At 37.6% G+C, this 21,474-nt stretch overlaps 1 protein-coding gene and 1 long non-coding RNA gene across 7 annotated transcripts in view; one reads left to right on the top strand and one right to left on the bottom strand.

The window, feature by feature from the left end:
• The window catches only part of LOC106876428 (dynein axonemal heavy chain 3), a 247,804-nt gene that overhangs the window by 23,684 nt on the left and 202,646 nt on the right, over positions 1-21,474 (top strand). For 5 of the 6 annotated variants that reach the window (XM_089355526.1, XM_089355522.1, XM_089355525.1 and 2 more), the window contains exons 2-4: positions 18,066-18,158; positions 18,678-18,852; positions 19,842-19,929. In XM_089355526.1, the coding sequence (XP_089211652.1) occupies positions 18,066-18,158; positions 18,678-18,852; positions 19,842-19,929 (356 nt within the window). Of the gene's footprint in view, positions 1-12,320; positions 12,490-18,065; positions 18,159-18,677; positions 18,853-19,841; positions 19,930-21,474 lie in introns of those variants that run through there. The other variant, XM_089355523.1, reaches the window with a different exon arrangement.
• Positions 12,736-13,660, bottom strand: LOC149134777 (uncharacterized). The gene is made up of 2 exons (XR_016242666.1): positions 13,522-13,660; positions 12,736-12,846 (listed from the first exon to the last, which is right to left on the bottom strand). It is a non-coding gene; the product is annotated as an uncharacterized LOC149134777 (long non-coding RNA).

The following is a 21,474-nucleotide window of genomic DNA, read 5'->3' as shown; positions in this document are numbered from 1 at the left end:
CAGTTACGATGGAATACTTCAACATTAGCGAAGAAGATGTACTACTAGTGGACACAAACTCAACTGCTGGCCCTGATGGTTTCCCAGCAATCCTCCTTAAATCGTGTAAGCATGCCCTGGCAAAACCCCTCCAGATCCTCTTCCAGAACTTTCTCGCAAACGGAAGACTGCCAAGCAAGCTGAAGGAGGGAATAATATGCCCAATCCATAAAGGGGGAAGCAGAGCAGATGCCAAAAACTATAGGCCTATCTCTCTGACTTCACACATCAGCAAAGTCATGGAAAGGATAATCAGAGGAAAACTGATCGCATTCCTTGAAGAAAATAAATTGCTGAGTGATACCCAACATGGCTTTCGACCAGGTAGGAGCTGCCTGACCCAGCTCTTACAACATTACGACTGGGTGTTGAGGCAGTTACTCAACAACTCAAATGTGGACGTAATATACCTTGATTTTGCAAAAGCTTTTGACAAAGTGGATCATGGTGTGATATGCCACAAACTGCGTGATCTTGGCATAGCTGGAAAACTTGGAGAGTGGTTACATGACTTTCTGAAAGATAGAAGTCAGGCAGTAGTGGCTAATGAAGCCACCTCCATGAGAACACAAATAATGAGCGGTGTTCCACAGGGCACTGTCTTGGGACCATTGCTTTTTATAGTCGCTCTCTCGGATATGCCTTCAAGTGCCCGGATAGCCACTCTTGCAAGCTACGCAGACGATACATAATATCGTTAAAACTTTAACGATATTATAAACTATAAAGATTAATAATTAATCAAATAATATTAATCAAAAATAATCGAAAATATATCAACACTATTCCAATCGAAGTTCTAATATTATGTTGAAATGAAACTATAACTTCTAAATAATTTAGTGTTAAATAAGTTATCTATTAAAATAATCTATAAAGAACCAAATGAATAGTATAAAAACAAGAATACATATTATTTTCAAATAGTAGAAAATCTTTAGCAAAGTGAAAACAGTACTTATCCAAATTTTTCCGTAATTCAAAAATAGTATAGCTTTAACTATTACACCGGTTAAATATGTACTAATTTTATCTTCATTATTATTTTAAACTTAAACTTCGTTCAACTTGTATTTAAAACAATGATAATTTAAAACAATGATAATTTATGTAAGATGTTTTTTGTATATAATATACATGTTATAATGGATGAAGGGATGATTATTGAATGGTTATTATTTTGATATTATGATATTTTAAAAATAATTTTTCTATCTTTATATAATAAGTATTTCATATTAATTCATTTGGTACTTATTGTTGGTTGAGATATATATCTAATTATTGTTCTACTTACATTCTGACGAGTAGCTATATTTTTGAATAGAACTTATTTTCGATAATTTCAATTGATTTTAATCGATTTAAATTTCTTTTCTATTTGAAAATTGGTTATGAAACACGTGTAATCTTTTTATTATATTTATCTTATGATATTTACTTTACTTTATATTATACTCATTTATTGTGCTTTTAATTATTAATTTTTCTATATGTGATAGTGGATTTTCATCGATGAGTTCTTGAAAATTGGTTATTTTCCCTAAAACTATATATTTTATATATATATATATATATATATATATATATATATATATATATATATATATATATATATATATATATACACATATATATATGTAATCAGTCTCTTTTAATGTTACAAAATTTCTAGAAACTTTCCGAATAGAAAAGGTTACACATACTTTTGTGCATCTACTCTGCATTTGGACTGCTTATTTTCTGTTAAAAAAAAAGTTATTAGACATTGAACTCTAGAAGATACCTAATAACGAAAGGCATTTATTTTTAATGAAATTAATTTGTTGTTGAGTAAAGTAAAAGCAATAAAGATTTTAAAAATTGCAACTGAATACCAGGTACGTTTGCCAAGTTTTGAATAGTTCGTAAAATAGTTTTAATGCAATAGTTGTTTTTTTTCCACTACTTCTTTATAATCCAGAAAATGATGATATAGGATAGTAATGTTTAAATCTTGTCGGGCTGGCTAGATGGGTCTTAATTAATTGGTTAAAACCAACTCCGAACGTTGGCTAATTAACGTTTATTTTTACAGAAGTATCTCGCAATATCTACGTAGTTACATAATTGCTTGCAAATTGAGTAATGTACCAGAATTAGAAAGTAGTTCGTAGTTACATTATTAACAGGAATGAAATGCTTCGTATGAGAGTCGGGAGAATGCTTTGTTCTTCATAGTCGACGTTTCTTTTTGCCTCGGGTTGAAAAACAAGAAACTTGTCTATTATTGACTTTTTATCTGTGCAACCTACTTGTGCCTCTGGTATTATTTATGTGGTGAGAGGTGAGGAAATTGTGTCTATGGTACACGCTTGGAGAAGTGCATTGTGGACGAAGAGATTCCTTTTAACACAGGTCGAGCAGGGACCAAGAATACTGTATTTGTTTATCTTCTCTGGAACTGTCTCTCAACTCTTGATTCTTTATTTGGCACTCATGACCCAAACACAGATGGGGACAATACAAGGAGAGACAAGACAGTACAAGTGGAGACATAAACATATAACGATGAATGAAAAAAAATGACAAATGTACAAAATGAGGATGGACGTCCTTGCTTGGGCCCCACCAATCGCGTTTACTGTTTTTTACAATTCTATTAATTATCACTCTGTAACCCATGTTATCATAGCCAAGTCTATATCTTCATATCTTACCACTGGAGGAAGATATTTATACTTCACCCTCTCTGGTGTAATCCGAATGGTATCTCCATTATATTTTTTTACGTCTCCTAGGATACATCCACATAACGTTACTTTTATTACGTTTTTCATTCTATCTATAGTACTCTCAATCACTTCATTTGGTTTGTCTTTTGTAGCACATATTCTTCCTTCCAATCCGTGGTCTGCTCTTCCTTCTTTTCCTGCATACTGGGAGTCTCTGTGCTGCTTTGCTGTGATGTGTCGCTTTCTAGCTCTGCTATTTTTGGAGTCTTTTTCCTCTTCTTTTTGGAAGTTTTCGGGGACGAGTCACCCTTACCTCACTTTCTTATTTCTTTATTGCTCACAAGGAGCTAAACATAGAGGGGACAAACAAGGACAGACAAAGGGATTAAGTCGATTACATCGACCTCAGTGCGTAACTAGTACTTAATTTATCGATCCCGAAAGGATGAAAGGCAAAGTCGACCTCGGCGGAACTTGAACTCAGAACGTAAAGGCAGACGAAATATCGATTTCTTTATTACCCATAAAGGGATATACCAAGAATTTTTAAGACATCACAAAACATAAAGACAATACAAAACGCAAACATAAAATCGGGGTAATTAAAATAAAATGATAATATGCAAAAATGAAAAATATGAGGCGCAATGTCCACTCGATCCCCGAAGTCGGGTGATTACATTTATCCAGTTTTTCACTTTTACGTTCAACGTCATGTAAACATTTTAACGGTTTTGTAACTCAAAAATTTCAAACACTCGCGTTACCTTTCTTCCATTAATCATTGTTACGTCCGTCCTTAACAAATGCAAATAATCAGTTCTAGGGGGTGGTGTCTCCACCAACCATATCCGTTTCGTTATTATATTTTCACCAAGTTCTTTTATGCACTCCCATAATCTTTCCTCACGTATCAAAATGCAGTTTTCACTCTTATTATTTCTCCCAACCTTTCGACTTTTCTCTCCATCTGCTCGCAATTCTCGTACTTTATCAAAACCCCCTTGTATTTCACATCTTTATCCGTTCCCTCCTCCTCTTCTTGTACATTATTAGTTTCTGGATTTTTTTAATCTCTTTTTTTTGTTTTCTGTTGACCGTTCCTTTGACTTATTTTTTCCTTTGCTTTTTAGGGTTAGTAGCTCCATTTTCGCTCTTTTCCTTTGTTTTCTCTGTTTCACACTTCTGTCTCTCTTTTATTTCCTCAGTGTGGTCTACAAGTTTTTCCTCTTCTGCTTGTGCTTTCTCTTGCTGTGGCTGTGTGAACTCATATAGGGGACATTTGGTCTTTATATGACCTCTCTCCCCGCATATATAACAATTTGGTTTTCTTCCCTCGACTACGACATTTAACGTTTTCTCGTCCTCCACTTCTATCTGGTAGGGAATTCTTTCTATGTCCTCGAATGTGGCAAAAAGCCACATTTCGAGTCCAAATCCCCACCATTTGCACACTTTTGTTTTCGCCACTGGTCCCAATTCCGGCTCCTCCTTGGTTGCAGCCAGCACTGTTGCAACCAACCACTCTGGTTTAATATCTGGTGTAACTCTGGGAATTCGTATTTTCACACTTCTTCCTCTATAGCTTCTTAATATGTTGGTTGCATGCTTAGTTGCCTCTTCTATAGTGGCAAACCTCACCTCAACCGCACCGAACTTTCTTCCTCTGTTGATGTACGTGGCTTCATTGACAATTTCACCCAGGCACTCCTTGATTTCCTCTTCCGTCACCATTTCAATTTTACCGGTTTCGACAGCCTGTGTACGATACACTACTGTCCTCAGAATTTTATTTTCTTTAGTCTCTTTTGGGGGACACAATTTGTATGAGTCTCCCTCAACTTCTATCAAATTCCTGCTTCTGGTCACCTCCTCCATATCCAACTTGGTTTCTAGCGGCACTGGCTTCTTCACCGCAGTGGTTTTGGCGTAGCTCTCCATACTGGAAACACTACCACTTGCCATAGCTGGGAAAAATGCAGCAGCTCACGTGGAATGCAACCGTAATAATTCCACAAAAATCACAATTATTTACCGAGAAAGTTTTCACAACGTAACACAACAGTATTCACAATAATTCACGGAGCCGTTATACCGCGAAGCACTTCGCCCGCCGTGCTAACGTTTCTGCCAGCTCACTGCCTTACCTCTCTTTCTGGCGACTTGGGTGAACTCTCCCTCATTCTCTGTTGGTTCTACTTCGCTTTTCTCTCTCGTCTCTGCTACATTTTTGTGCTCCGACGGTATTTCTTCCTCGTTGCTCGGTTCAACTGTGCGTTGGGGGCACCTCTTTTTCATGTGCACATTCTGTCCACATCCATAGCAAGTGAGGGGTCTCCCCTCCACTGTCACGTTTAGTTTTCTCTCATCCAGGAGTTCAATTACCTTTGGAATTTCGTTCATATAGGCCAGAGTTATCTGAACTAACAACTAGGCTGTATCCCCAAACAATTTAGTTTCTGCCTTCTTTTAGCTGATACAATGCTGCGTTCTTTTTTTTTTTTTTGTAGTGGATAGGACTGACGCTGGTATCTATTCTTCCTTCATTTCAGGGGGAATCCTACCAACTCTTACTCTGGCTATTCTCCTACCCAAGTAAGTTGGCAGGAGTCTCCATTCCTCATTTCCAATAGGTACAGTAGAGTTCTTTATTGCTTCTTCTGTAGAGACGAATTTCACTTCCACTATTACAGAATTTCTTTCCACGAGTGTAAAAAGTTATTTTAAAGGACACCTCTATTACCATTCATTAAAGGCATTAACTCCTCGTATTTAACTACTTTCGGTAGTTCCTCAAATTCAATTGTTTCCTCCAAAGGGTTCACATCATCTTTAAATCGTTCTTTCAATCTTTTATACCTTTCCTTGTCAATCATCACTCCATGATGTGCTCCGGGTAATGTTCAGCTGGCAATTTAGTCCTTATGGCACCTTTGAATTTCGTTATTTTTTGCTCTATGGCAGTACTTTTCACATATGTTACTACATGTCACTTTTTCTTATTAGTATTTACTTGTTTACGCTCCGGACCTGGGCTGTCCGGGATATTCGTTTCCCTTGGTTCCTCCGTCTGTACATAACCATAATCGTCCACGATTATATCTTCCACTCTGTGTTGTGATACTTCTGCTAGTTTATCTGGCCAGTTCCTCTATTTTCCTTCATTCGTTTTTGGTTTTCTGTCGGAGAGCTCACCCGCTCTTTCCTCTTTCGCTTATTAACGACAATAAACATCTCCTCTTTGTTTTCCTTCATTTCTGGTCCCTCCTCTTCGGCGGGCTGTTCTTTGCGTTGTTGTTCCTCTACTTTACTTTCTTGCTGAGGGCACCTTGCTCTCATGTGCCCTTTTTGCTTACATAGAAAACATGCTACCACTCTTAGCGTAATGTCTTCTGGTAGAAGAATCTCTTCTACGATTCCGTGTAGGTCTTTTAACCCAACTGGAATCTCCATTTCTAGGCCATAGCCACACTTATTAACTTTCTTCGTTCTAGTTACTTTTAGGATCTTTGCATCTTCCTCCATTCCATGCATGACTGCTGCTACCAGCCATGCCTCTTCGATCTCGGGGCGGGGGGGGGGGGCACTCTGGCAACACGTTTGCCACAATACATCGACAGCAGTACCTACTCTTGTGTCCTTATCGGCTCAGTGGAGTGGTTAATAGCGTCCTCCTCGCTGGAGAACCTAACCTCCACTGTGACGTACTTCCTTCCACGTATATAGAAGGTGTTTAGTCTTTTCAAGTCACATAGACATTCCTTTATTGCCTCTATTGGGGTAATCTCTATTTTTTTGGTAGCAGTTGATAACGTCCTGTACACAACCGTTTTCCTTGCTACATCCTTCGTCACTTCTTCTGGTGGGGTCAGCTTTAAACTACCCCCTCCCCTTTTTAACAATTTGTTTCCTTCTTTCCATATTTTGTTCTCTATTTTTTATCTCGCGAACTTCAAGGCTGTTGGTCGTAATACCTTGTGTAAATGGGGAAAAAACAATTTTTGCAAACTAACAAAAACAACGACAGAAATTCAACAATTTGACAATTTCAGCCACACCCCCACCAATTGACCTTTAGGTCCTCGTTATCTTGAGGATTTTCGCCTCATCCTCCATACCGAGCATTATGGCTGCCACCAGCCATTCTTCTTTAATTTCGGGGGGCACTCTTCCAACTCTCACTCTAGCAACGCGTTTTCCACAGTACGTCAAAAGAAGTACCCATTCCGGTGTCCTTATCGGCTCCGTGGAGTGACTTATGGCATCTTCTTCGATGCCAAACCTTACTTCCACTGAGCTGTATTTCTTCCCACGTGTGTCGAATGTGATCAATCTTTTTACGTTTTCTAGGCATTCCTCTGTTACTTCCATCGGGGCAACCTCTATCTTGTACAGCGTCCTGTACACTACCGTCTTCTTCACTACGTTGTTTATCAGTTCTTCTGGAGGAGTCAGCTTTAGGCTGGCTCCTTCTTTTTTTTTAGCAATTTGCTTCTTTCCTTCCATTTTTTTGTCTCAATTTTTATTTCTTGTACTTCCAGAGTGTTGGCATTTATTCCTTGGGTCGTTGCCGCTGCGTAACTTTGTCCACTTCCCATCTCTCTTCCTTTCGCTACTACTCCCATAGATAAAGATAAGCAAATGCAAATAAAAGAGTGACGGAAATTCAACAATTTAACGAATCTTGGTTCACCCACGCGGGGAGACCTACAATAATATATAAATAACAGTGTGTAACAATTTACTTCACGTTTAAAGAAACCAACACCCATCTGCGATTTTTTATTTTTTATCTCCAACTTTCTCTAACCTCTGCGCTGATTCTCGCGTGCTTTCGCTTTTATAATCCCAGATCACGTGGGAACAATCTGGAACATGATAGAACATTCTATGATATGGGGCGATATTTCAGCAAGCTGATTGGTTTATATTCTAGGTGTGATCTATATCTTAGCTACTAAAGCTGTCAGGTTTCGATTCCAAGATATAGATGAATGTCAACGGAAAATAGGAGAACCGCATTAATTCTCTCCCCCCGCCCCCACTGCAGAATCGTAAACTACGATGCTTAAAACCATCTAACCAACCGAAAAATTGAAAAAAATTATGTTTATTTTTAGAAATAATTTCAGACTCTATTCCATAAGCATACCTTAGAAAACTATTGTTTACCATATCTGTATGAATAACCTTTCTGAATTTTGAAGACCTTTCTGAATTTTTACCTTTTTTTTTTAAAATTTTAAACAAAAATAAATACAAACAAAACCAACCCTTATTCCTTGCAAAACATTGTTTGAAAATACTGCATTTAATGCCTTCAATTTGCCATCCAATAACTGAGTTTAATTAGCTGGACGAGTTTAACGGAGTCGATTGAAAGGAATTAAATTATTACTAATTATTATAGGGCAATCTTTATATCAAACTTAACGTAGATGTTTGTTAGAACAGTGAATACTGCTTTAATCGCCTTGAGAGTTCCTGTCATGTTGACGTATTGTGAATTAAAGCAAACACATACCCATGCATACACACACACACACACATCGTTAGCCGACGAGGATCGTCAGCTATGGACGCCGGAACTGCCAGGTCATGTGATTTCGACGTACTACGTCTCTTCAGTGACGCATACCAGTCAAATCTCACTGCCACTAAACAGATTTTGTTTCGTTATTTTTAGTCATTTTATTGTATTCCACATTCTGCAAAAACTTGTAATTGGCATTTAAAACAAAACACAACTAAATGTTGTAACCCCTCTTCTTTCACCTTTAAAATGTTTGTTTTTGTTTTATTTTCGTTATTTTTCTTTCATACTTTTACCATAAGGTAAATGTTTTTTCTGTACGACATAGAAATTAAGAGAAAAACAAGAAATTTTGTTTAATTTTAGATGTAAATTATAAGCGTTCCAGAATATAATAAAATGACTAATTGTTTTTGTGGTAGTTGCTGTTTTAGGTGTGATGGTAGTGGCCGACGTTTAAAATACGTGGATTAAAATTTTTCTTTCTAAAAATTTAGATTACATGTGTTTCAGAAAATGAAAATAATAACAAGAGGGGGAGGGGGGAATTTATCAATGGTGATGGCTTTTGTGAAGGTTCAAAGGACGTTTAAAAATGTATGGATCAAAAACAAATTTAGAAAAGGCTTCTCCCATCACTTTGAAGTGCGTGGTGCAAAAGAAAAAAACTGAAAAATCCCTGCGAAAACGAAAAAGATCCAATTATGGGACGGTCAAAAACAAACAAAAAAATAAGAGGGAAAGCAAAAGGGAAAAAACAAATTCCGATACTCTCGCTTTTGCGGTTCTAAATTTAACTAGAAAAAGTGACAGGCTTAAATTGTTTTACACAAATTCGAAATATCTTCCAAAAGCGAAATAAAATATTGTAATGCATTCGAAATTAGAAGAAAAAAATAGAAAAGGAAAAGAAATAAGAATATCGTGATAGATTTTCAAGGAGTTTTCAGCACCCTGAATATACAGCGATAATCAGTGATTGTCTTAATGACGAATACGGGCGAGTAAAAACGAATCGTAAAAAGATACCTTTTACAAAACTGCGTCCATTGCATTTCCATAGATAACTATTCCTTGTGTGGAAAATTATTTGAGCAGAATCTCCACATCGTTTACTTGCACAACTCCTTTCTGCATCATTCAGCACAATGTTAGGTTTCAGAGTAGTTACTAATTAAAAGCGCTTAAACTTCTCGGCGTATGGCAATATCTTGTTTGGGTAGACAATGGTAATTTTCAAACGTGGACGTCCAACCCTGAAACCAACTATAATTCAGGACCATAAACGTGCCGCCCATTGATCGATTTGAATTTAGGGCCGTAAAATCAAGGACTAACCTTCCAAAGTGGAATCCCTGTATTGATTTCGATTCCCTTTGCTCCAGGATTGCTCATCTGTATAAATTTGTCCTTCAAATATGTACTTATATACTGCAGCCCCTGCCTTAGTATAATCCGGTACTACGACAACCTTTATGTTTCTGAACTAATTACATACCACCTAGCTTACCCATTGCACCTCATCTCTTTCAAGTCGCTGTCCCGTCCGTGAAACGATTATAGTTTCCTTCTACCAACGTTATTACCAAGACAGCCGCGGGATCTTTTCTGTTTGGCTGTTAATTTTCAATCTCTTCAATTCCTGCTCGAATTGATTTAATATTCGATGTAATGATATAGTTTTATAATAAGTCAATAAATAAAGAGTTATTAGCTTTTCAAGTTTGCAATTTTTTTTGTAATTTTAGCCATTCGTAAGCCACAGACACATTCATGCCTGTTTCCATAGTAACAAGCCAAGCATGAGAACTTTTTGTCTGCGAGAAACCATGTGTTGACAAATATATTCCACTCATTGAAGTGGTCGTCAGATGTGTTAAAAATAACAACCAAATAGGCCTTAAATCATGCACCAAAAAAGTTTTTGTTTTATTTTTGGATAACCGCATGAATTCCTGTGTGTAGAATACAAATTCGCAAAAATTTTCTGAAAATTCTAAGAAATAAAAAGTTATGCGTAAAGGCGTGCGTAAAGCAGAATTTCATTTGTTTACAGTTGACAACTCGTGCTGTCACGCACAGAATGAGTTTCCAAATCCTGTTTTCTGATAGGGAGAAAATTATAAAACTTTAAACTATAACTTTTTGAAAAAAGTTTTTTCTGGAAAAAGTGAAAAAGTGTCTCCTGAGATTCAGCTTGGAAAACTACATTAATGTACCAAATCTTAAAATTTTGAATAAACTCTGAATTTTCGAAAATTGGCAGCCAAATTGAAAAGATCCCAGCCCCCACCAAGCAGATCTATGATCATAATCATGCAAACCTTGAGTATTCCATCTGTTTGTAGACATATCAGTGACTACATTATCCATGCACCTTAAGATAGTGGGTTATGATTTGAAAGGGATTTAGCTACTACTTCTGTAGATCGAATGACAGCATAGACACTCCGTCTCTTGTTACTTTTGAGACACCAGTTAATTTCTGGAAGCTCAGACTGATTACCAATGCCTTGGTGTCATTAATCTGACAAAACTTCCACTTTGTCCTTCTTTCAAGTTTACTCTGTGGCGTATTATGAAATAGTCATAATTCGTATTCGTAACATATCAATACCTTACCATATTAAAAAAAGATGACCTCAATGGCATTTGAAGAAATTCTACTATCGACATAAGGATTGAAATTTTTAGGGGAGGGGGACAATCAATTAGATCGACCCTCATACTCAACGGGCACTTTTTTCTTTTCGTTCCCGAAAGGATGAAAAGTAAAGTCGACCTTGGCGGAATTTGAACTCAGAACGTAAAGACAGACGAAATATCACAAAGCATTTCGCCCGGCGTGCTAACGTTTCTACCAGCTCGCCGCCTTGTTACTGCCTTTAATAATCTTTTCTACTCTAGGTACAAGGCCCGAAATTTTGGGGGAAGGTGCCGGTCGATTACATCGACCCCAGTACACAACTGTTACTTAATTTATCGACCTTGAAAGGATGAAAGGCAAAGTCGACCGCGGCCGAATTTGAACTCAGAACGTAAGGATGGACGAAATGCCGCTAAGCATTTTGCCCGACTTGCTAACGATTCTGCCCGCTTGCGCCTTGTTACTGCCTTCAATAATGCAATACGTATTTCCAGGCACCTGCATTATCATTGATTGCTACAGTTTAACACTATGTTGATCCCAGCGGTGCAGCAACAGATAGTCACAATAGAATGCATGTGGAGCAGGATTAAAGAAATATATCGCACCATTCGTGAAACATCTACAGAAATTCCGAAATTTTTTGGAATTCGAGGTTTCTATGCTATAATTTGGTTTTCTGATTACATCATTTTTTGCTTTCAGATAAAATATTTATAAATCGTTCTAACTTCACATGTGTAAATAAATCCTAATAATTTTAACTTCACAATAAATCACTCGCAGTGACATATTTAATGTATGTCTTGCTTGGGGCATTCATTGAGGTTGTCGTTCCCCGCCCCCTGTACAGGCTTATCCAGCAGACCCGAAAGAGCCGTTCCCATCGCCACTCCCACGCTCTGTTAGCTACGTTACTAATCACTCGGAACTTTCGCAATAAATCATCCGGATTTTCATTGCCGATTAGTACCGATTTGATTCAATTTCAGTTTCTGATGTTCCACACATGGTTGCCATGTAGAGTCTTTAATATCCACAAAAAAGACAGGATGGCCACAGCTATAATGCATTTGTTTGTCTACTGGAAGTCAGAGTTGACATGATGCCGAAACATGGAGTGTGTTAATTACGACATACTGACATAGTCGTTTTAGCTGCTTTTCCTACTCAATAGATTTTGACTTATTGCTGCTATCAACATATCTCGAAACACTGAAAAAAAAAATTGAAATGAGAGGAAAAGGTCAACAGTTTAGCCACGAGATTTGGTCAATCAAAACCTAAACACTATTTGACGAAATAGAAAAGACTATCAAATATGGCTGCTAGTTCTGCTACCATAGACCTTCGTGAAATTCTTTTCGAACGCTATTATAATGTTATGTTGTCATTATGAAAAGACGTTGTGTATCTAAAGTAAACAAACCAATAGAAAATTTCCTATTGGAAAGTTAAAGAAGGATAAAAATAGGCTTCGAAATCAAAACTGTATTTTCAATTGTCTTCTGGTTAATGTTGTTATGGATGTTGATACAGAGAAAACTGAGTGGGAAGTATGTCTTCATATTCGATAGTTTTTCTATTTTTCTTATATAAATTTTTACATTTATAGTGAGCTGATTCGCCGCCACAACTTATTGGCGAAAACCTTTGTTCTGTTATAGTCTACTGTCTTCAATGAGTTTTATTCTTCGAAAAATTGGGACAATAAAACCCAATGAATAAAAGACTTACTTTGCTAAGAATTGCATTAAAAAAAAAAAACCCAAGCATTTTTCCACGATCTGTATTGATTATAACGCAGCCTTTGACTTTGTCTGCGATGGCGAGGTTACATCAGTTTCGCTCTTGTGAAACGGGTTACTTAGAGAATAAAATTTTTTTTTCTTTTTCTGCATCAACCTTCGTCGCTGTAAAAAAAAAAAAAAGAAGAAGAAAATGAAACAAGGGAAGAAAAAAAATATCAATGTGCGTGTGTGCTAACGTGTTTTTTTTTCGTTCTGCTTCGTCTCTTTTCTTTTTTGTTTTTAGTTGGTTCTGGGTCTTTTTTTTTTTCCTTCGTGTGACTTCTTGTTTACAGCATTTCAACTACTTTTCACCTTTGATACGAACTGGTATTTTATCATCCTGTGTTTGGACTTTCTCATAGACTGTTTTCTATGCTTGTGTTCACATACACTTTGTTTATTTGACGGTCTTACGCAAAATGACTGGTGGGAGGCTCTGTAGCGTACTTCTATCTATCTCTTTTTCTCTGTGTCCATGATTTGGTATCAAAGAAAATGACAGCTATAGCTCTTTTTCTTTTTTTCTCGAAGGTTGAATGTTCGCGTCTCGGGGTCCGCGAGCTTAGACAGATGAATTTGGTGTTGGTGGAAAAGCTCCGTTTTCCCTTTCACCATTGCGAAAACGAGCGCTAGTTAAATCTTGGCTGCTAATGTCCTTGTGTCGGGGGGTCACTAATTGTAAGAGGTAAAATTGGTTGGCACTGGAAGGGTGCCACACAATTCCTTACATAAATGTTAGAGGAAAAATATCGGAACAAGAAAACAATCCTTTTATTTTGTATGTACAAAAATTTACACCTTGGGACAATGAGTAGCCAGGTCTGGTGTGGAAGCAGCAAAATTGGAGTTAATCATATTTTGTGAAGGCATTCTTCACAATCCAGCTATACCGAGCTGGTCAAACATCGATCAGTAGGAGAGCTGCTGAGGACACGTCTGCATAGTTCAGCGGCTGCATCTCGAATCTGAGATACAAGAGAATCTGCTGCTGCTAGTTTTCTGCGCATGCGCATCAGGGACCTTTCGGCAGGCCTTCCAGAAGGTTCCATGCGTGCTGGAGACCCTCAAAATTACGCCACTACAATCTCAACCAGCTCCCATTGTTTGCTTTCATTTTTTGTTTCTTTAATGGAACATGATCGGGATCTTTTCAATCTCAGTCACAGATTTTTTAATTAAACAGTTTGAAACTTCGGATACTGGTTGAATGTGTCACGTAGAACACGGTTTACTCTAAACGTTTTTGACAAAATGTTGTATTTTAGAAGTTTAGTGTTAAATTTGTCGTATTTGGGTAATTTTAACCAATCAATGACGTGCATTCAGCTGAAGAAAGTTACTGCTGTTTGCGAAAGTAATGGAAGAGCAACAACATCCGGGTCATCTGTTTTGGACGCTGCATACATATATGTACATAAACACACAGACACAGGTATACGTACACACACACACACACAACTTTTAGAACACTGAGGGAAGGGAGGTGGGTGTGATGAATACATAGCTTTAAGGAGAGAGGGGGGATTGTGAAGTTGCCGACAGTTGTTCATGCTGTCCATCACACACACACACACGCACAGAAGTTCAAATTACATACCCGGCAACTTGTATGGCCCAGCAACTATCTGTTTTCCTTTCATTGATGATTAAGCTGGGTTACTGACACCCACTTTTCTCACCACATCCTTCCAACATTTCTCATACTCTCTCTGCAGCAGGGTCTTCTTCTCCAACCTCATCTTGCTCTTCAGATGGTATCTGAAGTAGGTTATCAAACTCAGGCCAGAGACGAAGGAACCCTGTCATGAAACCTTCCATTCTACACACTCTTTCAATACTGCCACCGTACAGTGAAAACAAGCCTCACCTTCCTTTGAGAGTCCAGTTGGCGGGTACCATCTTTATTATCTGACTGCTAGAGATAACAGGAATTTGCTCCAGCTCGCAATATATAGAAAACTAAGCCACTGATCTTGCAACAAACAAAGTAGTTAGTTAGAAAATCTCAGTCTTCATATAAGTTACCCTGAAAAAGTGGGGCAGTGCCTACCACATTTTTAGGCCTGTCCAGATTGATGTAGTTAATGTCTATAGGAGCAAAGTAAAAAAAAAAAAAACATGAGCAGTGAGGAAATTCCAGTAGGTATAATTTCCTGGAAGAAAGGACTGAACCAAGTGCTTTAGTGTAAGGCAGTGGTTCTCAACCATTTTTTTTTTTTTTTGTCTGTGAACCCTTTTGATTACTATTTTATTCTGGTGAGTGAGTCTTCAATCAGTTAAACATTCTTTTGCATGTGGTCTAGGCTATTTATGTATGTATCAATAAACTATCAAGGCTAAAGCATTTCATTCTTCAAAATGGGAAGCCTACACTGTGGGATACAGTTTTGGCAATGTTATACAATTGTGCCATGTAAAAAGCACTCAGTCCACTCTGCTGGGTGGCTGGTGTTAGGAAAGGCATCCAGCTATAAAAACCCTGCCAAAATAGACACAGAAGTCTGGTCCAGGCTCAAGCTTGGCCAGCTCCTGTCAAACCATCCAACCCATGCCAACATGGAAGGCGGATGTTAAACGATGATGATGTAAGGCTCCCATGAGAAGTCTTCAGAGATTGTAAGTTGTGGTAACTTTAAGGGCCTCAGTTATGTGTTGTTGGTATGTAGAGATGGTATGGTATAAAACTATATTTTTAGGTCCAGCCTCTTACATTTATCCTACAATGTCATTCTAAAAATAATCATATCATCAAAATCTTAACATGACAAGTTAAAGCACGATGAATTCAAAACAATGAATATAAATAAGCATTACAATTGACAGATTAATCTGAATGCTAAAAGATTGTCTTTGATTATGGAGGCAGTTCCTGTCTGGTGTGAGGTTCAAGGTTGTGCGTAAAAAGTTCCAGAGTGAAGTGATATGTTGTATGATCTAAACAGAACTGTATGGTTAGGAATAACAACCAGCAGATCATCAATGTGTGAGAAAAAATTTGTGAGAGACACACAACTGAATCTTAAGGTAGATCAGAAATGACAAATGTAAGTGAGAAAAATCTTCATTGACATGTATTGTGATGTAGTGTTCTGACAAGGAAGTCTTGATTCAATAGAGGAGATGAATTGGGTCTGTATGCATGCAACTTAGGCAGAAGGTCCTTATGCCAAACATTGCCAAAGACTTTGCTGGTGTTATTGACAACAATATTGCTTTTACTGAAGATGTCACCCTAATAATGAGGGTAATAAACTTGTGGCACCCCCCAAGCCTGTGTGGTGAGTATGGTGATATTTGGATATCCTACAGAATGAGAAACAAGACCTGTCAAATGGTAGATGAACTCAAAAAAATCAATGACTATCCAATTACATGAGATATATAAAAATGTACCATTGTATAATTATAAGCAGGGCAAATTTTTGCATTTCTCTGCAGGCTGAAAAAAAATAATGAGCAGCCTCAATCTATTTTCAAACTTTATTGGGATCTCATCATAAACATCCACATCATTCTAAAAATCTCCAGAGAAACAAGTAGCCAAACTGTTTATATACTCAACAAATGCAGCAGTTACTCTATGAAGGAGTCCCTAATTTGCATACCAAAAGTGTTTAACACTCTATAAGTATCAGTGGCCTGTCAACGGGGATCTTAGTCCACACAGTATCAAGGTATGATATAATATATATGTAACATATGGTGTAATTATAAACAGGGAAAATTTTAGCCATTTCTCTACAGATTGAAAAAATGATGAACATGCATTTATGTATTTGTTTTGCAAGATTCTTAATGTGAAATCGTGTGTTGAAACAAATATTGTTATATTTCGCGATGGTCAATTTTTTTTTTTTTGCGCTGAGGTAGATCTGGCCACCCCTGTTAACGGGGACAAAATCTGGATTCAAAATGATGAATGATGATGAGTGGTGAGGTCAATGTAATCGACTTATTCCAACTTTTCTTTTCATTCATTTATTATTAATGATTTGTAGGTACGTGGTATTTTGTTATGCAACCATAATATACTATAAAGTTTATTAAACGTCTTTATCAGTCAATACCACATTCTACTGCATTAGCAGTGCTTATTACAATATTTTATTAAGATTATTTCTACTAATTTTAGCAAAAATCAGTGGTGGCTATAATTTCTATAGAATCATCATCATCATCATCATCATCATCATCATCGTCGTCGTTTAACGTCTGCTTTCTATGCTGGCATGGGTTGGACGGTTTGACAGAGGACTGGCAAGCCAGATGGCTGCATCAGGCACCAATCTGATCTGGCAGTGTTTCTACAGCTGGATGCCCTTCCTAATGCCAACCACTCTGAGAGTGTAGTGGGTGCTTTTACGTGCCTCTGGCACGAGAGTCAGTCAGGCGGTACTGGCAACGGCCATGCTCAAATGGTGTTTTTTACATGCCACCTGCACAGGAGCCAGTCCAGCGACACTGGCAATGACCTCACTTGAATGTTGTTTTTCATGTGCCACTGGCACAAGTGTCAGTAAGGTGGCACTGGTAATGATCATGCTCGAATGGTGCTTTCTGTAGAAATAACCTTAACAAAATCATTTATTATTGTTCTTATTTTAGTGTCCTTTGTTTGGAAATCTTTCATTGCACATCCTGTGATCTCTTCGGTGACTCTCCATTCTACATCTATCCTCCCTGAAGGAGTGTGTTTATTTGGAAAGAATAAAAGAAAAAATGACCATCCCAAAATATAACAATATATATATATATATATATGTTGTTATATGCGGGAACATTTTTATAAACAAACTTTATAAGTGCCAAGTGTGTTGGTATTTTACAGACAAAAACGTAAATTTTGAACACAGTAGGCTGTGAAAACAGCCAAGAAAGATTGGGTATTTTTCCCTTAGAAGATGGGAAAAAAGTTGTCAGCAGATGGCAATGGAGAATTGAACCCCATACTTCACAGATACTGGCTACCATTAAGCTAAGTGGCCCCTGGCTACAATTATCATCAATGCTAAGTAATATATATAGATATATATATATATATATATATATATGCATGAGTACATTGATATTTCTCATTTGGTATCCTGGTGTGCATTTAGATTTAGTCTGAGTTAAACACTAAGCTGTAGTGAGATGGCAAACTCTAATAGAAAACTTGAGTATGTTGTTCATGTTCATTGAACTTGTGGCAAACCTTTGTACTAACTTTCTATCAGCCTCTCCAGAAGAGTGATTGGGCCAACACAAGCCTTCACCACTGAAACAAATCAACTGTTAGCCTTTCATATGTCGAAGCCAATGGGAGAATCCACTATAATATCTTTTATATCTGTTATTTTCAGAATCCCGTAGCTGGACCACCAAAACTCCTCAGGGTGTTGCCTTCTTTACCACCATTGCCAAGCACAGTGAAAGAACCTTCCACTTTGTACCAGGTATGTATGTCTTGTTTATTGGTACTATCATTATCATTGGTACTCCCATACCAACCTTCCTTTCTCTCAACAAGGCTCATGTTTCACTATTGTGCAACATCATTCTTCATACACAACATCATACAATCAACCTTTCACTCCATAAGAAAAGCTGTCTGTTGCCATAAAAGTAATAACTCCCCTTTTCCAACTTCTTCCTCTGGATGCTATGTGCTCTGACCAACCACCCCATTGCTAATTATGGCTTCTAAATAACAGGCGCTGTCTAATTATTTGTAGAGAGCAACTTGGTCACCAAGGAGAGTTTGTTTTGCATATACTCTTGGTACTTATTACCCACAGGGCTCTGGCAAACTCTACTTTCTCTGTTAACCTGTCTGGGAACCCACTACATCTCTTGAGTATCCATGGACACACTGGCACACATGCACGCATGCACACATCTTTCATATATATAACATCTGCATTGTTATAATTTGCTTGAAAGTAATGTATGAAACTTATTATTATTGTTTTCAGATTGTTGTAAAGAATGGCACACACCCTCCGATTATGGATGAAGTGTCTTGGACATTGGCATCACCGTTCAAGGAACAGAAATATTCTCGCACTCCTAGTGATTCCATTGCCAATAATTATACACCGACTGCTAAGCAACTCAAATTGCCAAAGCTGATTAAGTCAAAACCAAAGTGTAGGTTTTTTAAGAACTTTTGTTTATTAGTTTATTAGCAGAATTAATGTCAATGTTAGTATGTAGTATTATAATTTACCACAATCTTTAAAATTACTGCACATTGTTGTTGTTGTTATTAATATTAGAACTGCAATTTAAGCAGTGAGCTGGCAGAATTGTTAGCACGCTGAGCAAAAGATTTAGCAGCATTTTATCCGGCTTTATGTTCTGAGTTCAAATTCCACCAAGGTTGACTTTGCCTTTCATCATTTTGGGGTAAATAAAATAAGTACCAGCTGACTGAGAGAGCAATGGTGAGAAAAATGTGTGGCATGAGACTGTTTGGTAAGAGGAGGACGGAGGACTTGATGGGGATGTTGGGGTTGAGGAATCAGTGGAATGGCTGGCAAGGGCGAATGGAGTGTGGTGGTATGGGCATGTGTTGAGGAGGGATGAAGAGCATGTTCTGAAGAGGGTGCTAGAATTTGAGGTAAATGGACAGCGAAAGTGAGGTTGACCGAGGAAAATGTGGAGGGGACAGGTGTAGGAGGAGATTGGGAGGGTTGGCTTGAGAAGGGAGGATGCCAAAAGCCAAGCAAAATGGCGAGATGGTGTGAGGGCAGTTGCTATGGCATTGAGGTAGATCTGGCCACCCCTGTTAACAAGGACAAAACCTGGATTCAAAATGATGAATAAGGATGAGTGTTGGGGGCAATGTAATCAACTTATTCCATCCACCGAACTTGCTGGCCTTGTGCCAAAATTTGAAACCAATATTTGTCATTCTGCCTTATCTACAGAAAATACAGTGCAACTAAAGCTGAACTTATTTTATAATTGACTCATATACCTGAGATAAATTACAATAATACTGTGTTTCTTTGTAATTTATAAATTTTATTCATTACTTTCAGCTCATGTAATCTTCTAACTATTAACTCACATCTTTTTTTCCTTTCTCTCTCTTCCTCAACCTGTTGTCTACAACTCTTGAACTAACTCTTCAGTCGATAAGGTAGTTACTCCTGCAAAAAAACCTAAGACTGCCTTTGCACCAGGTAAAAGAGTTACACCAGAAAAGCAACCTACTCAAATGTAAGTAGCTTTTGGTTTTTATGTGTACCTACTTCCCTAACTACCATCTCATCTGTACAAGAATTTTTCCAAGTCTTTCAACACCCATATACTCTTTCCTGTTATATACCCCCACCCATCTAATGTTCTGTTATGAGATGATCAATCCAGTTACTAGATTTGATCATCTTATAATATTTTTTTCAATGCTTTTGTGGATTCCCATAACACTCAATCGCCATCTAATTCTATTATTATGAATTTGAATTGGAAGCTTTAGTCATAGTGAATCTTTCCTTAGCTGATTACACTACCATGGATGCCACCTCTTTGAATGTGCTGCAGTTACTCTTTTGATAGAGATTGGTGATCTTGATTGTTAATCTAGGATTTCTCCACTCAACATCAATGTAAGAAGCACTGTTGACTCTGTTGAGTTCTTCCACTACTCTTCACCATGCTGCAGTCCCATGACTTTGCCATATCCTTGACAGGATGACTAAATGGGTGCCATGCCTTGCGAAAGGGCAGCCCATAACTATGCAGAGAACTGTCGTCACTCTGTGGGGTGTTTTAAAAATACCCACATACTTATAACATACAAACTAGATAATGGGCAAAATATTTATCCATCTTTGGATGACCCATCTCTTATTGAATTATGGATGGCAATAGTGGAGTTCTAATAATGTTGGTGAAAGTATAAGAACTGCTGTCTTTTCAGTTAATTATCTACACCTCTCTGTCTCCTTTTCTCTTTCTTTCTCTCCCCACTCTGTCTCACAAAGGAACCTCAATTACTCACAAGATCAGTGCTTAACAGTGCAATTTCACTGTATGAAGCAGATTAGTCAAATGTCTCTTTTTGCATCAGACAGGATGCTCATCAGCTAGACATATTTCCCAAAATATCCAGCTGACATTAGATACTAAAAGAAGAAGAAAACTCATCTGTCATGTCTCAAGCTAGCTTTGAACTCAGTTCTACTGAACTGTTGATAAAATATAAACCTAAAAGTTTCCAGTAGTTCCAAGCAAGCTTTTAAAGACCATTTCTTTTTCCTGTTTTTTTTTTATTACATATTTTGTGTATGTGTTACATAGATGGGAGAAAAATCTCTCTGTGAAAAGTATGTCAGTTGGTTCAAGTTACTTTCACAGATGATTCACTTGTGGCACTGAGGTGTCTAGAATGTTTAATCAAATGTCAAAATGTTCACAATAGATTTGAACACAAGACCTATGAATTGCTAGTTCAATACTATATCCTGTTGACCACACGTCTGTCTCACGAAACACTAAAAGGAGAAAATCAAGACTGAAACTGGCACCTACATACATTTCACTACTGCCTTCCTTGTGTGTGTGTGTGTGTGTGTGTGTGTGTGTGTGCCTAACCCATTGGGATATAGGAACATCATTAATAAGGAGATCTTCCTGTGTAGTGGTACCAAGATCAAGTAGCGTTCAAGTTAAACACTTACTCTTCTGATGCACAATTCATCCACTGATTATATAGCCAATTGCACCTCCCCATGATTCCTATTTATGCAGCTAGTGATTCAC

This window comes from Octopus bimaculoides, chromosome 7, assembly GCF_046866305.1.
Source record: "Octopus bimaculoides isolate indiv1 chromosome 7, ASM4686630v1, whole genome shotgun sequence".
NCBI classification, from domain to species: domain Eukaryota; kingdom Metazoa; phylum Mollusca; class Cephalopoda; order Octopoda; family Octopodidae; genus Octopus; species Octopus bimaculoides.
Note: the sequence above shows the minus strand (reverse complement) of the source record. Positions and strands in the feature narration are given on the sequence as shown.